Source organism: Loxodonta africana, chromosome 19 (assembly GCF_030014295.1).
Source record: "Loxodonta africana isolate mLoxAfr1 chromosome 19, mLoxAfr1.hap2, whole genome shotgun sequence".
In the NCBI taxonomy this organism is placed as follows: Eukaryota; Metazoa; Chordata; class Mammalia; order Proboscidea; family Elephantidae; genus Loxodonta; species Loxodonta africana.
Window position 1 is genome coordinate 10317138 of NC_087360.1, and position 17779 is coordinate 10334916.

The window sequence follows — 17779 nt, forward strand, 5'->3', positions numbered from 1 at the left end:
TCAGTTTGAACCTTACTTGGACATTTTGCAATCCTCTGACAAACATACTGCTGAGTGGCAGGATTTTTAGCTATTGCAGTCACCCTGCAGTTAAAAGGTTCTAACAACAAAATTACCTCCCTCAATTAAAATTTACATGGGGCCTATGAATCTCACTGCAACAGGTTTTCACCCTCTGTCTCAGAGAACAATGACTACCTTATCACTGCTAGTCATTCCAGTATATCAGTTCCTCTGAAAGGAAAATTCTTACTATTTGGGGTCATATGGGAGCCTTGGTGGTGGAGTGGTTAAGAGCTCAGCTGCTAACCTAAAGGTCAGCAGCTGACATGACCAGCCGCTCCTTGGAAACCCTATGGGGCGGTTCTACTGTGTCCTATAGGGTCGCTATGAGTCAGAATCAACTCGATGGCAATGGGTTTGATTTTTTTTTAGTTTGGGGTCATATGCGATGAACTAGGATGTTCAAACATACCCATCACTGTAGAGCTGTATTAGATCCCTGGTAAGAAACCTTCCTAGAACCACAGTTGAAGGCAACTTAGATGTTCCTCTAACGCAGCCCCTCATTTGGTGCTTCACCTTACAAGATGGTTAGTATTGTGGGACATGATCATTTGTCTCCCATCTCAGTGCTTAGCACATAGTATGCTCAACAAGCACTTACTGAATGAATCCCTCCTACTTGGTCACCTAGAATCTGCTTCAATCCCTCAAATAACATGCAACTCACACACAATTTTTGGAGAATTCTAACTACTAAAAAAATATTTTTCTCGTTGAGCAAATTTCAAACTCCCTTTAGCAACTTCCTCCTGGCCCCTGTTCTAATCCTTCTTCAACAAGACAGCTTTCCAAATAACATGAAGTACTCTGTCCTTCAGACCAAGGCTCTCTCTGTCATGCCAATATTTCTCTCTCATCTGCTTTCAACCCTGCTCCCACAGCCCTGAGCCCTCTTTGTAAACATTAACAATTTAGCTGGTACCTTCTAAAGCTTAGCCTGAGCCCTAAGCCCATCATCCCAACCCTCTACTAACCCAAAGGAATGGTGATATCCTTTCAGGACCCGATATAGTCTGCTGGCTACTTACCAGTTTAGGAACACACTGCTACACCTGCCCTAGATGTGTAAGCTCAAGTCTGCCGAAGAGTAGGGCCCTGGTGACTGAAGATGGGGACACTAAACAAATGTGCTGGTCATCCCCATTGTGCCCCCACTGTACCTCATTCATTCCACATGGGGTTACCACATCTTTGTATGACAGGCAGACTTCCATCCTTCACCAATTACAAAACTGTACATAAGTAAAGCAGGCCAAATTCACCAACTCTCCTTATATTTGCCTCCATTTCTTTATGTTTTGCTCTACTCTACCAGAGGCACAGTGTCTTTCAGACAGGCAAAGTACTCCAACTGCCCATTACCAGGGATATTCTGGGCTAAACACTGTAAGCTTTTTTTCTCAATAATATTTTATTGTGTTTTCAGTAAAAGTTTACACCGCAAGTTAGGTTCCCAGTTGACAATTTCTAACACTGTAAACCTTTAATGTGGAACGCAGTGTAAAGTTCCCACCAATGGGTGAGCGATCTGACCCAGTACATGTTGTTGTGGATGAGGAATCTAAAGATACGGTTTCAATTCTGATATGTAACGCTGTTTATTCACATAAAAAATTCCCAGCACAAGGCAACTAAATGCCATGTGGTACTTTGGATTGGACCTTGGAACAGTAACAGAAAATTAATGGAGAAATGCAAATAAATTCCGGAGGTTAACTGGTAGCAATGTACTAATGTCAGTTTCTTGGTTTTCATGAATGTACCATGCTAATTTAAGACATTAACTTTGGGAAAAGTTTGGCTAAGGATATATGGAAACTCTCCGTACAACCTTTACAACTTTTCTGTAAATCTAAAATTATTCTAAAATAAAAAGCTTACTTAAAAAAAACTCTAAGACTTGATTTTTAGACTGTTTCAGCAGTCACAAAATAGTGACTAACCCTTGCAGTTTTCAGCACATCATTAAAACGAAAAACTTTTTTCTGCAAAGACCCTATTAAGAATATGAAAAGACAACCGACAAGGAGAAAATTAATTGAAACGATGTATCCGAAAAAGGACTTATATTGATTGAGAATACATGAAGAATTCTCAAAACTCAGCAGTAAAAGCAAACAATTCAGTTAGAAAATGGGCAAAAGGCATAAGAAGACATTTCAATAAAGAGGATAAACAGATGGGGAAAAGCACATAAAAAGATGTTCAACATTATTAACCATCAGATAAATGTAAATTAAAACCACAATGAGATATCACTACACGCCTATCAAAATGCCTAAAATAAAAACCAGTGACAACGCTAAACGCTGGCGAGGAGGCAGGAAACAAGGTCACTCATACGTTGCTGTTGGGACTGTTAAATGGCACAGCCACTCTAGGGAACAGTTTGGCAGCTTCTTAAGCAATTAACATAAGACATTTTTCCCAGAGAAATGAACACTTACATTCACACAAAAACTTGTACAAATGTTCCTAATAGCATTACTTGTGAAAGCCACAAACTGGAAACAACCCAGATGTTCTTCAGCAGGTGAATGAATGGTTACAGAAACTATGGTACCTCCATACCATGGACTACTACTCAGGAATACGAGTGAATAAACTACTGATACACACAACTTTGATGAATCTCCAGGGAATTATGCCACGTTAAAAAAGCCAATCTCAAAAGGTTACACATTATACGAATCCATTTATATATAACATTCTTGAACTGGCAAAGTTATAAAGATGGAAAACATATTAGTGGTTCCCCAGGTTTAGTGACTGTGGAGGGGGGCAGGCACAGAAAGGTGGCTGTGGCTATAACAGGGTAGCACAAAGCATTCTTATGACAGAAATGTTCTGTATCTTGACTGTGGTCGTGCTCAAGTGAATCTGTGCACGAAATACTACACTATATATACACACCCACACACACAAGGATGCATGCAGAACTGATGAAATCTGACGAAGGCCAGTGAACTGCATCTGTGCCAATTTCCTAACTTTGACGTTGTACTATAGTTATTAGTCATATAGGATGTTACCACTGGGCAAAATGGATGAAGGGTACACAGGATCTGTCTATACTACTTCTTACAACTGCATGTAAATCTGTAACTATCTCAAAATGTTAAAAAAAAAAAAAGAGAGAGAGTTTAGTTTCTGCCAGGGTCTTATTATTTCTCATATTGGCACATCGTGCCTTCAATCTGATAGCACCCAGAGTACTTGACTTGACAGAGCATCTATCTTGACATCTCGCGTTCACCAGTCGCACATGTTTCAGAAAGGAAACGCAAACATTAACCCTAGTTTCACTAAGTACAGGCGCCAACAGAGTACTGATCTGCACTTACCTTTGTACACTGTGTAGCGGGCAAGAGGTCAACAAACACCTTGAGGTCTGTGAAACAACATGGTTTATCCCCAAACTTTTTAAAATACTGAAACATTAATTCTTCGGGATCACCTAAAAGAGGGGGAAAAAAAATCACAAGATGATTAAAGGAACTGAAGAAATGTCTAATTTAAGTGAGATATTTGAAAATGTTTATTTCAATTAAATAAAATTGAAATTTTGCTTGCATGAGAATGAATGGAAATGACAATAAATGAGATCTGAGGGCCAGAAGAGCACTCGCCCGTTTAAAAATAAACAAATAGCTGAAAAAGCAGATGAATCTCATCAACTCAGTTTACTTATTATTATACTTTAATCAATTGAAAAAAGAAGTGGCAAAAAAATGAAACAAGACCCATACCTCACTCCATGCACAAAAATGAGCTCAAAATGGATCAAAGACCTAAACATAAAATCTAAAATGATAAAGATCATGGAAGAAAAAATAGGGACAATGTTAGGAGCCCTAATACATGGCATAAACAGTATAGAAAACATTACTAAAAATGCAGAAGAAAAACCAGATAACTGGGAGCTCCTAAAAATCAAACACCTATGCTCATCCAAAGACTTCACCAAAAGAGTAAAAAGACTCCCTACAGACTGGGAAAAAGTTTTTAGCTATGACATTTCCAATCAGCACCTGATCTCTAAAATCTACATGATACTGTAAAAATTCAACTGCAAAAAGACAAATAATCCAATTAGAAAATGGGCAAAAGATATAAGCAGACACTTCACTAAAGAAGACATTCAGGTAGCTAACAGATACATTAGGAAATGCTCACGATCATTAGCCATTAAAAAAAAAAAATGCAAATCAAAACTACGATGAGATTTCATCTCACTCCAACAAGGCTGGCATTAATCCAAAAAACACAAAATAATAAATGTTGGAGAGGCTGTGGAGAGATTGGAACACTTACACACTGCTTGTGGGAAGGTCAAATGGTACAACCAATTTGGAAATCAATTTGGCACTTCCTTAAAAAGCTAGAAATAGAACTACCATACAATCCAGCAATCCCACTCCTTGGAATATATTCTACAGAAACAAGGGCCTTTACACGAACAGATATATGCACACCCATGTTTACTGCAGCACTGTTTACAATAGCAAAAAGATGGAAGCAACCAAGGGGCCCATCGACGGATGAATGGATAAATAAATTATGGTATATTCACACAATGGAATACTACGCATCGATAAAGAACAGTGATGAATCTGTGAGACATTTCATAAAATGGAGGAATCTGGAAGGCATTATGCTGAGTGAAATTAGTCAGTTGCAAAAGGACAAATATTGTATAAGACTGCTATTATAAGAACTCGAGAAATAGTTTAAACAGAGAAGAAATATTCTTTGATGGTTACGAGGCGGGAAGGGAGGGAGGGAGGGTGGGAGAGGGGTACTCACTAATTAGATAGCAGATAAGAACTACTTTAGGTGACGGGAAAGACGACACAAAATACAGGCGAGGTCAGCACAACTGGACTAAACGAAAAGCAAAGAAGTTTCCTGAATAAACTGAATGCTTCGAAGGCCAGCACAGCAGGGACAGGGGTTTGGGAGGCCATGGTTTCAGGCGACATCTAAGTCAACTGGCATAATAAAATCTATTAAGAAAACATTCTGCATCCCACTTTGGAGAGTGGTGTCTAGGGTCTTAAATGCTACCAAGCAGCCATCTAAGATGCATCAGTTGGTCTCAACCCACCTGGATCAAAGGAGAATGAAGAACACCAAGGACACAAGGTGATTACGAGCCCAAGAGACAGAAAGGGCCACATGAACCAGAGACTACATCATCCTGAGACCAGAAGAACTAGATGGTGCCCGGCTACAACCGATGACTGCCCTGACAGGGAACACAACAGGAAACCCCTGAGGGAGCAGGAAAGCAGTGGGATGCAGACCCCAAATTCTCAGAAGACCAGACTTAATGGTCTGACTGAGACTGTACTGAGACTAGAAGGACCCCGGCGGTCATGGCCCCCAGACCTTCTGTTAGCCCAGGACAGGAACCATTCCCGAAGCCAACTCTTCAGACATGGATTGGACTGGACAATGGGTTGGAGAGGGATGCTGGTGAGGAGTAAGCTTCTTGGATCAGGTGGACACTTGAGACTATGTTGGCATCTCTGCCTGGAGGAGAGATGAGAGGGTGGAGGGGGTTAGAAGCTGGCAAAATGGACACGAAAAGAGAGAGCGGAGGGAGAGAGCGGGCTGTCTCATTTGAGGGAGAGTAATTGGGAGTGTGTAACAAGGTGTATACGGGTTTTTGTGTGAGAGACTGACTTGATTTGTAAACTTTCACTTAAAGCACAATAAAAACCATAAAAAAAAAGTGATGGGCTTTTATATGCAAATATTAAACAAACACGTTTCTCTCCACAATTGTTCATGAACTACTTAACAAGTATTCAATGTTAATTAGATGAAAGGAATTGTTTATTAACTCAGTCACACTAACAGAAGAGAGAATAAACAGCAAGAGCCATTGGCCTGTAGCTAATTCCAACAACAAGGTCACTCGCTATGGAAAATTTAAACCTGAATATGTAGAAAGCTACCCATTTATTTTATTTTTCCCCAAATTAAAAAAAAAAAAAGAAAATGTTCTCAAATTGACCTGAGATTTAAGCAGCAAGGATTTTTAACCCTGGCCTCTCAAAACATTTTAGGGCTCAGTTCCTGTTTACATTTTTCTGGCTTTAATCAGATTCTTGCAGGACTCTGCAATCCAAAAAAAGCTAAGAATTACTTACTGGTCTGGTTTTAAAAAAATTATTTTTCTGTAGAGAATAGACAAATTTAAATTTTCAAGATGTGTGGTGGTGGTGGTGGGAAGGGAAAGACAGGGGTAAGTACAGCAAGTGATAAAGCCAATGCAAACCGTCTATCCAGCTTTGGAAAGAAGGTACCTCTTTGGAATTTATTTTACCAACATTTTGCTGAAGGTCATATGAAAGTTTTCATTTGCAATTCCGAAACTAACATAGACTGTTGGCTATCCAAAGAAAAACGTCACCATGGAATTCAAACTTAGCTACGACTGATCAACAAAGGGAAAGACTGAAAGAGATCCACGGTAAACTTTAGAATAAGCTACAAAGATTATTATTAAATGATGAAAAGGGACATAGATACTCGTTATCGCAGGAAAACTTGTCCCCGAAAACAACCCTCTTAAAATCAATCAACTTTTAATGGAGACGAAACCTCCAAAATTGTTAGTTTCCCAAAAAAGGTTTCTTTTGGGCTTCACGTTAAAAAATAAAGCTGAAAAATTAATAAAGTTTATTACCTTAAATTTAACAAAAGTTAGGGAATAATTACAGCTATAAACTAATTCTTACTTAGTATGACCAAAGAATTACCGTTTTATTTTGTCATTTTTCCAACAAGATTGTCAACTAGCCAGTGTGACATCCTTCGTTTCCTGTACAGCGTGATCATAAAAAAAAATTTTATAAAAACACCTAAGGGCTTCATCAATTTTCCTGAGGACCTCTCTCAGTGCTTTCCTATCCAAATCGCTCTTTTCTCCCATCTCGTCATTATCCTTGTAAATTCCTCTGCAGCTGTTAACTGGCCTAACCGCCAAATGTTCCTTTCTCAAAGGCTTTGTGAGTGGTTGGAGCAGATTTACAAGAAACCTTTCATCCGTTTCACAAAATCTGAACCTTTTATTGACATTGACTTTGACTTTATTGTTAGGTTAGCAAGAGAATGCCTGAAAAGACTGAGAGAAAAGGGGGAGATGCTAATGTCAAGCCCGGTCCGATACGTGACTAAGGACTGATTTTATAAGTGACCCATTCGTTAGGAAATATTCTCAGGGTATGAGGATTGTTGCTTCCCAAGCATGGCTCTGTCACTATCAGCCTCAGATAACGAATACTGTACTTAAGCACTGAGGGTATCCCGTTCTCTTCTCCTGGGTTCCCAAACATCATTGTTTCTTACCCAGTTTGTACTCATCATTACAACCTTGATGTCGTAAACGCCTAATCAACTCCAATTTAGCTAGATGCGGCCCTCGAAGATGGCGAGAACTTTTAGATTCTTCTGTTATCCGATCCTCTATAAACTTCACAGCTTCTTCTGCAGAATAATGTACTTCTCCTTCTAACGAGCTGGGTATAAACACGTAAAAAAGGTATTTTGTGATTCTACTGTCTTTCCCAAAGCTTAAAGTCAAATCAAAAAAAATTTTTTAAGAAACAAATTAAAAGGTTAAAATTTTTTTTTCATAATCATAAAGCAATACACATGGGAATAAAAGAGAACTATGAGTATATTCTAGAAAATAAATTTCTTTTCAATTTTGGCATTTTATTATTGCAGAGTGACTAACCACCTTCACCTGTTTCTTTAAAAAAGAATGGTTTTGTATAGACAAAATATTGTCTAAAACAAATACACAGAGCCCAAAGCTTATTAGTGGTCACCAGGGACAGGTAGGAGGGGGTAAGTTACTGTTTAGGTGGCACTGAGTTTCTGTTAAAGGTGATGAAAAAACTTGGAAACAGATGGTGGTGATGGTTACACGCCATGGACATGATTAATGTCAACGAAATGTACACGTGAAAATTGTCAAAACGGCAAGTGTTTTCTTACATATATTTTGCCACAATAAAAAAAAACTGTCTAAGACAAAAATACAAGTAAATTTCATTTTTACTGCTTGAAGAATGAAGGCTGAAAAAAATGAGATGACTTAGTTAATATTCTGAAGCAAGTAAGCATCAGCTCATAATTGATATCTTAACTCTTATCCTGTATTTACTTTTAAAGCAGATCCAATTTATGGCTTTTTATCCATAATAGCCAAAAAAGAAAGGAAAGAAGACAGCAATCAGCAACAATCCAGGTGTCCCTGTGTCCACCAACAGGGAGAGGTTAAATGAATTACGTTTTATCTCTAAAACAGAGTACTCTTAAGCCACTAAGAAGAAATAGCTACATACGTACCATAAAGGAAAGGTGTCCTAGATATATTTTAAGGGGGGAAATCAAATTGTAAACCATTACTTCTAGTATGACCTTATTTTTGTTAAAAAATAATAATTATTATAATATGTTTGTATATGGATAGAAACAAATCTGGAGAAAAAGACACCAAACTGTTATCAACAGTTATTTTGGGGAGGTAGGATTGGGGACTAACACCTTCTGTACTACACATTTCTGTACCAATTTAAGATTTTTTTTACAATGAACCTATTTTTATTTTATAATCTAAACAATAAAAGAACCTCTTACTTTGAAAGGGATACATTGCTGAGACAGAAAAAGATAATTCAACGAGGCACACAATGAGGTCCTTTGGCTACAGCTATGACATACTAAAAAGTGCCTTTGTAATTCAGGAAAGACGACAACTTACTGTTCACCTTCAGCAGGAGGAGTCCAGGCCTCTTCAATCAGTCGAAAGACAGAATCGAAATAAGTCAGATAGAACTGCCAGTCATCTGAGCTAAAAACAGATTGAGTAATGCACAAAGGATTAATAAACCCAAGCCTTAGGAACCATGATATTCAACTTATTCTCTAAATTATGTTCTAGTCTTTATTAGGAGGGCCCTCCTGCCAGGTTTCCTCTGCAGCCCTGAAAGGGCATCACTCCAGAGGCATTTTCAAAATAAACATTGTCAAGAGACCACTCTTCCCTTCAATAAAATGACCACATCTGGAACAGTCATATTCTTAAGAGAAAACTCCTAAATGGGGCCAGGGGGTTGTAGAAAAGGAGGAAAGCCTCTCTCTTTCAGGCTACTGGTGAATTTAATGAATTAATGATTTTCAACTTTCAACTGAGGACCTAATTAACATTCAGCACTGTGGTAGCAAATTAACACTTCTTCACCAAAAGATGAATGAGTACTCATCGAAAACTTTAACCAACATCAAGGACAAAACACAAGGATACTTTATGCCCAGAAATCTCGAAAGATCTAGAACTACACAAAATAATCAGTAGTGAGCTCTTAAAGCCCCACTCCAGTCTCATCGTCCAAAAAGAAACATCTACTCACTTTTTCAGTAAGAGGCGCCGGGAAAGGGCATTGCACTCTGGCCACCTGCTCAGCTTCTTGTACATAGCCATGCACTTATTCTCCCGACTCTGAATCTCACTGGTCAGCTTCTCTACAATTAAAAGTGGTAAACGTGGGTAAACTGCTTTCATTTCTGCTCAAAGACCAGAATAAAGTGCAAACGCAAGGAAAACGTTTCATATTCTTATTAGGTCTCTTAGAAAATGGGACTACTCTCAGATACAAATTACTATCTTACTAAAGATTATTTTGCTGAAAAGAAAAAATATATATTTCTGATAATAATCACTTATGCCGTAAAATACAAAGGATCCAATTAGGATCTAGTATGTGGAATACCTTTAAAAGCCCATACTGCGTTCTGTTGTCAGGTGCCTCGAGTCGATTTTTGACTCATAGCTACCTCATGTGACAGGGTGGAACTGCACCACAGGGCTCCCTAGGCTCTAATCTGTACAGGAGCAGATTGCCAGGTCTTTCTCCTGCAGAGCCGCTGGGTGGGTTCAAACCACGAACCTTTTGGTTACCAGCTGAGCACTCGACTGTTGTGCTACCGGGGCTCCTTGAACAGCATTTGGGGACTGGTGAAGTCCAAAGATGGACTTCCCATTTATACGGTTCCAAAACGTCAAATAGGCTTGGGCTGCAATGAGGCGAGCAAGGTGAGATGACAGGAGGAAGATTTAAAGAGTTGTGATGAATCAAACTCTTTCCAAACAGCTCAGAACAGAAAAACTAGGACTATAGTTCTAGCACTCGACTGCTAACCAAAAGGTCAGCAGTTCAAATCCACCAGCCGCTCCATGGGAAAAGGATGTGGCAGTCTGTTTACATGAAGATTTAAAGCCTTGGAAACCCTAGGGGGCAGTTCTACCCTATCCTATAGGATCACTATGAGCCAGAATCAACTCGATGGCAGGGTTATAGTTTTGACCAATTGAGATTTACTGTGTCCTTATTAGAGTAGCTTAGCAGATAAGGGATGCTGAGAATTACATTTTAAATTGCCTGTAGAGAATCTAAATTTCACTACCTACAGAACAACAATCTAGCTGAGAAAAAACAGAAAGGCAGGCTTGTAGCCATCTGTAAGGCGGTTTAAATAAGAGTAAATCTCATAAAAGAGCTCCTCCTATATTTTATACAATTAGTTATCTATTAATTGGTGTTACAGTTTCATTTTATGACTGTACATTGTCTAGTAGAGGACATAAACACTTGTATGAATCAAAGTCTTTTTAATGATCGCAAGTAATTAAAGATTCAAGGCTACTGATATATAGTTAGTTACTCCCACTGACTATAAAGGCACCATTAAAAAAAAAAACCAAACCAAACCCAGTGCCATTGAGTCGATTCCGACTCATAACAACCCTATAGGACAGAGTAGAACTGCCCCATAGAGTTTCCAAGGAATGCCTGGCAGATTCGAACTGCCAACCCTTTGGTTAGCAGCCGTAGCACTTAACCAACTACACCACCAGGGTTTCCAAAAAAAAAAAAAAGTTTTTATCAAAACAGTAATTGCACTTCCAGGGATTTCTCCTAAGAAAATCATACAAGATGTGCAAATATTTATGAACTAAAATCTTTGTTATTAAGTGCCCAATAATAGGGGAATGATTAAATCAATCTATGAAGTTCATAAAACTCAGTTTTCCAACAAAAAGAGGAGTATTTTCAAGACAATGGAAAAAGAGCTAATTAATTTAACATATAAAATGCTCTTGCCAATCAGTAAGAAAAAGACTAACCAAATTCTTAAAAATACAAAAAGGATAAAGAAAAGCTCACATAGAAAGACAAGATTAATGGCTAACTGCTTTTAAACAAAAGAAAAAAATGATCACCCTACTTTATTATTAAAGAAATAAAAAATTATAAGGGTTTTTTTTCCTATCTGACCCAAAAGCAAACAGTTTCAAATGACAGTTTGATAAGTATGCAAAGAAACAAGCCCTGTTACATATTGATAGTAGATACAGCTGCTGGCGGCTCTTGGAGGGCTACGTGGTTTGTGGCAAAGATGTTCCTTGCAAACAGACTAAATATCTAAATATCAGTCAAGAAGGATTGATTAAATAAACCCTCTACATTTATATTATGAAATATTGGGCAGTAGTTAAAGAGCAGGGTACGTCTCCTTACTAAGACACATCACAGGTTAAAAAACAAACAGCAGGTATAATGGTATGCACAGCGAAGGTCATAAATGCCTTCATAGGACAGGCAGTAAACAAGGAACGTTTTTATCTCAAGAGTTCACGTCCTGATTAGAGGCATTAACTTTCTCATTTTTAAAGTACTTTTTAAAAGATAAAAACACTGCTAATCAAGTAAGATTATTCTATGGGCCAGATATCGAGATACAACATGTTGTGGGTTTAAAAAAAAAAAAGGAAGGAGGAAGGGAAGATACCTCTTTAGAAGGACATATGGAACAGGTAACTGGAGAAGAATCTGGGAGGTGGGGGCTAGGGATCTAGAGCATAATATTTTACACTCCTTGAATTTTCTGAATCCATGAACTATTTTCAGTTAGAAAATACTAACATATTTCGGCATACAGAAAAGTCTGGAAAAATGTAAAATAATTACAAATGACATTTTATGTCTTTACAGCTTTATGTTTTTATATGAGGAAAACATTTTTCACAATAAACATCTGTCGTGTTTAAATTGAAAAAAAAAAAAAACTTTAAGAAAGTTTAAATTACCTCCTAACTTCCCTCTGATGACATCCAAGGCTTCCTGGTACTTTCCCAAACGTTCCAAGATCATATAATAAAGTTCAACCTTACAGGAAAAAAAGGAAATGCAGTCATTGAAACTTTTCAATAATAAAAAGGTAGTCGTTTGTATGTTTTTAAAAAGTTATCTAAATAGAAAACAATACTATCTTCAAATGAGATGAAACTGACAGTGAATATCAGACAACAGTATCTTCCCATTTTTATACATCTCAGATCCAAAAACATAAACGGTCTGAAATGAGTACTTGCTGGAAACAGCTCAGGGTCCATTACCCCTAACCTGGGGGTTCCCCAAGCTCCACATGTATGGCTCTCTGACTGGAGTAAAGTAACAATTCACTATCAAAACCATGCTAACACAAAGGGAGGGCTTAAATTACTCACTTCAGCCTCGGCTTCAATCTTGTCCTCTCTCACCATTTTTTCTACCATTCTCTCGGCGAGGGGCAGAAACATGGTTCTTGAAAGGTTTTCATCCTGTGCTGATATAGACTAGAGGAGGAAAAATGTTTCATTTCAATTCCTCCGGTTACACTATTTGCCTTTACCATCCAGGCCATTACTGTGACGCCAGCACACGATATCAATCCACTGTGTCAGATATCGGAAACCCTGGTGGCGTACTGGTTAAGTGCTGCGGCTGCTAACCAAAGGGTCGGCAGTTTGAATCCGCCAGGCACTCCTCGGAAACTCTGTGGGGCGGTCCTACTCTGTCCTATAGGGTCACTGTGAGTCGGAATCGACTCGATGGCAGTGGGTTTGGTTTTTTTGGTTTTATGTCAAATATGAGACCTAATCTGAACCCCTGCCAAGCAGCTGTAAGAGTGGTTTCTCTCCCAAAGAGTCATCATCCCATGCATTCTTCAAATACTGCTCTTCCACAATATGGCCTAACTTTTGAGTCAGTTACTCGTACATTCTTCTAGAAATATGTAAAGAAGGGCTATGACTATACTGTTTATTACATGTAAAAATGTAAAGAAGAGCCTTTTGTCTTTTTGAGATGTTTGCATTTCCCTTTAGAAAAAGGCAAATGTTAATTCCTTCAATTACTATTAGCTTCTAGAAAATGGTAACCTCAGACCAATAATTAAAATCAATGCATGATATTAATAACTTTAACATGGCCAGACATTCTGCTGAGATCTCTAACTACATAATTCAAACGTTTGAATACAACCCTTCAACGTAGATATTATGCTTATTCTACAGGTAAAGAAACTAAGGTTAAGAGGTTTCCCAAAAGTTCTCCAAGACATAGGGTGAAGCCAGTATTTGAACCCAGGTCTGCCTGACCCCAGAGCCTCTGTCCTTAGCCACTACATGTAACGCCTCCTCTAGCCTCTCTGGCACAGTATCTCATTTTGGTCCTCACAGTAGCTCTGGGAGATGAGCATCTCCATTCTGCAAAAAAGCAAACAGCCTCAGAAAGTTCAGTGACCTCTTCACTAACCAACAATATTTTCTTAAAAGACAAACTTCAAGTCGAAATAGCACAAACATTCTAAGGATCGCATTTGATTAAACAATCTAACAATGGATCTAAAATCCAGGGGAAATACAGTCTATGCCACAAACTGCTATAGCAACTCATAAGGAATTTCAAAAATCCCCAGCTCAAGAAGTCAACCGACAACATGTAAAGTCCCCATTTGACAAACACCACAAGTCACTACCCAAGACCCTCAGAAGACCACGTTAAACACAATGTCTTAATTATGTATGAAAATAAAAACAAATATCAATCCCATTCTGAATGCCATACTCACTTGCATAATTAAGCTCATCACAGACCAAAAGTAATAAGGGTTTTTGGGGACGATCTTATACAGAGCCATGCCAGCCTGAAAGAGAGCCAACACACTTAATTTAGAAAACATCGTACAAAGGGCAAATTAATGATGCAGATGTGTGACAAAAGTTTTCCCAGGAGAACAGTAACATGTTTATATATTCCAGTTAATGTAGGTGCCTGGTGACTTGTTGGATACGACAACAGAGGTAATCACAAAGATAAGTTTTTACCACATCATGAGTGCTATTCACCTTTTGAACCAGATTTTTCTAAAATTAAAGTCCAGTCTTTCTAGAACATACTGCAACACAATATATTTCTGGTAGACTACCAAGCAAACACAAAAATTTGGCTTATAAGTGTATATCAATAAACAAATGTTACTGAAGATACTGCACTAACCAGTTACAGTAAAACAAATACACACACACACAAATCCAGACAGTGCATTTAAACTTCAAAAATAGAAAAGATTACCATGACATAATTCAAAAAGTAATGCTTAGGTTAGGAAAATAATCAGGTTTTTTCAAGAGAACCTCATTGTGAAACAGGGGTGTGACATAAAGGAACAAAACAGACCTATTCACCCATAACTAAGAATTTGTCCAAAATTCACCCACAAGTAATTGTTGCTAAGAACTCCATCGACTAATTATCATAGTTAATATTTTATGTTTTTGAATCTTTTTGCCTGTCAATCCACTTCAAAAATTATCTGGAACCCCTACTAATGGAAGAAAATGTCTATTCCTTCTGAAATTACAAAGATTGAGTCCCTGTTCTAAAGGTATTTAAAAGCTAGGGAAAGAAATAAGATAAATACACAAAAGACTAAAATATATTTGGCAATAAACGTCTTACAGAAAAGCACTATGTAAGGGTGTTTCTAAGGAAGCGTAGTTGGTTTGTTTTCTCTTCTTTTAAGGGAAAGCAGGGAAGAGAACTCAACAAAGTCATCACCAAAATAGCAGTCCTCCAGATGGCCTCTGAAGGTCAAACAGAGTGTCTACAGGCAGGGACAGGGCACGCAGACAAACACAAACATTTCTGAGTGGGTGAATCAATTCTAGGTAGAGAGGAAATGAGTCTGAACAAAAATAAAGGAAAAAAGTCAAGAGGCATTTTTTGACAAGACAAGTAGGGCATTCGGCTGAAACAAAGAATGGTGAGGAGGAGTAGGGAAAGGGTTGAAAGGTAGGTTGAAGTACCTTGGTTGAAAGGTATTCAAAAGGAGTCTACAGGGAGTAGGGGAGTGACAGGTATAAATCTATACTCTTCTAGGAAGGATATTTTAGTGGTACTGTAAAGAATCAGAATAGGAAGAAAGCAGAGGTGAGGAGATGAGGAACTAATCCAGGATGAGGTAGATCAAAAAGAAAAGAGACCCGAATGACACTGTAGAGATCGAATCAATATGAGCTGGAGATGAAACGGAAGTACAAGGTACATCTGCTGACACGGAACATTTTTGATGGCCAAGTTTGAAAAACATGTCTCTAAGGTTGTAAGCTCGATGACTCAGAGAATGGAAATGTCACTTAGGGAAAAAGGAAAGTCGAGTCACCATATGAATGACTAGCAGCTCTTCATTACAGTGGTTTTATATCTTATCTGCAGAGTTGCTATTTGGGACAGTAGGAACTGTAGAATTTTCTGATTCCCAGGCTTCCCTTCCACCTACCTCCACTAGTTTATGGAAGCATTCATTTAACAAATTATTTATCATACAGATGCTATTCCAGGCACTGGGGATTTAGCAGTGAGCAAAACAAAAGCCGCCCCCCTCCCAGAAACAGGACACTAAATTTATAAATCACCCATCACCTCAGACTGACATACCACTTTCAAAATAAACATGTGTATAACTGGAAGGAGAAACCCTGGTGGCATAGCAGTTAAGTGCTACGGCTGCTAACCAAAGGGTCGGCAGTTCGAATCCGCCAGGCGCTCCTTGGAAACTCTATGGGGCAGTTCTACTCTGCAGTATAGGGTTGCTACGAGTAGGAATCGACTCGACGGCACTGGGTTTATAACTAAGGAATTGTAACTCTCTGGAGCAACAACAAAGGCAGTTGCTACGATGAGTAGGCGTTCCATCCTAAGATATTTAACATCAGGATGCTCCATTCTTCCAATACGTTATTAGAATGAAATAATGCAAAATCAAGTTATGACTAAAACATACTAAAAAACTGTAACTTAAACCATATCAACACAATGTCTCCAAAAAGCAAGATGCAAATTTGTATATATCTCTGGCAACATGCAAAGCTAAACTACATAAAAATAAAAAGTAGCCTGACGCTCCAATGGTAGGTTAGTTTTTCCCTTTTCAAAGTTTATCTTAATATTGGTATTGCACAAACCGTTCCTTCCTGTTACCTTACGTGTCTTTTTTAAAAATGGAAACAGTTTTATTTTGTGGGATCATAAAGTTAATACATGCTTTTTTTTTTTTTTAAATAGAATAAATTAAGATGAAAGAAAATTATCTATAGCTCCATACCCTGGTAACATTTTGGCACGTAATCCCTAGAGACGGATGCTTTATTGTGGGGAGGTGGATGCAGGGGAAATGGGACCAGAAGGTCGTTTTACGACCTGCTCTTCTCAATTAACATTATATTTTAGGGACACCTTTCTATGTCAACAAATAAAGACATACAATATTATTTGGGGCAAGGGACATTTTATTCTACTGTACAGATGTACCATGATTTCTTTAACTACATCCCTATCAATGGTCATTTCACATACTTTGCTTAAAATACGTTTCCCAGAGTCAAAAGTATATTTAAGATTTACATGTATACGTTAGTGATGCCAATTTTTTAAAATACATCCATTTTACATTCAAAGAAAAATTATCCTCTCTGAATGCTTTTGCTGAGACATACGACATCAGTAAATAAATCAATCATAGAACATTTTTTTAAAGAAACACACTTGGAGGGGGGAAAAATTCTTCCAATCTGAAAACTTGCCTAAGCAAATATAAAGGTTGTTTTTATGAAGAAAGGATTTATATTAATATAGTATCTCCCACCCTGCCTGAATCATCTGTTATAGCTTGACATCCCCAGTAAAGAATAAAACAAAAACCCAAGTTAAGAAAGCTTTGCCTTCAAAGACATTATACTCACAAAGAAAGTATTTAAAAAAAAAAAAGAAAAAACCAAGCTTCACATCATAATTCTTTACGGGCTAAAGTGTGTGGGTTTCATTTCTCTAGGATGTCTGTCAGCTTTTTCACATCCTAGTACAAACGAGGCACCTTCACGTGTGCACAAGGAACACCTAAAAAAGTGCTAACTGGCAATTAGTCTGCCTCAAGCAAAAAATAAACTTCGTAGACAATGGGATTTTTTCCCCCTTTAACTTAAAACTCTCAGCAGACCATAAACACTTAATTTATAAATGAGATGTCAACTTTAAAATTACTTTTCCTATAATCTCTTCATTTTTGCTCCCGGATTTCTGCCCATTTTCTGAAACTCTAACAATCTGACTCAGTGTGACAATACGAAGCCAACTTACCAGAGCCAACTTACCAGAACCAAACAAAACATACCATCAGGCTGCAAAAGAACAATCAACTTTTCCCCAAATAAATCACCTAAAGACTTGACTAATAGTTCATCGTTAAAACAAGCAAGGGAAATAACTCTACACACAAATACATAAATTCAGTTCCATACACACACACACAC

General features: G+C 38.0%; 1 protein-coding gene across 2 annotated transcripts in view; it reads right to left on the reverse strand.

The window, feature by feature from the left end:
• The window catches only part of NAA25 (N-alpha-acetyltransferase 25, NatB auxiliary subunit), a 62719-nt gene that overhangs the window by 31273 nt on the left and 13667 nt on the right, over positions 1-17779 (reverse strand). For both annotated transcript variants that reach the window (XM_064272222.1, XM_003420314.4), the window contains exons 5-11: positions 14041-14115; positions 12656-12763; positions 12236-12314; positions 9498-9609; positions 8849-8938; positions 7426-7595; positions 3411-3523 (exon numbers count right to left, since the gene is read on the reverse strand). In XM_064272222.1, coding sequence (XP_064128292.1) covers positions 3411-3523; positions 7426-7595; positions 8849-8938; positions 9498-9609; positions 12236-12314; positions 12656-12763; positions 14041-14115 — 747 coding nt within the window. The remainder of the gene's footprint in view (positions 1-3410; positions 3524-7425; positions 7596-8848; positions 8939-9497; positions 9610-12235; positions 12315-12655; positions 12764-14040; positions 14116-17779) is intronic.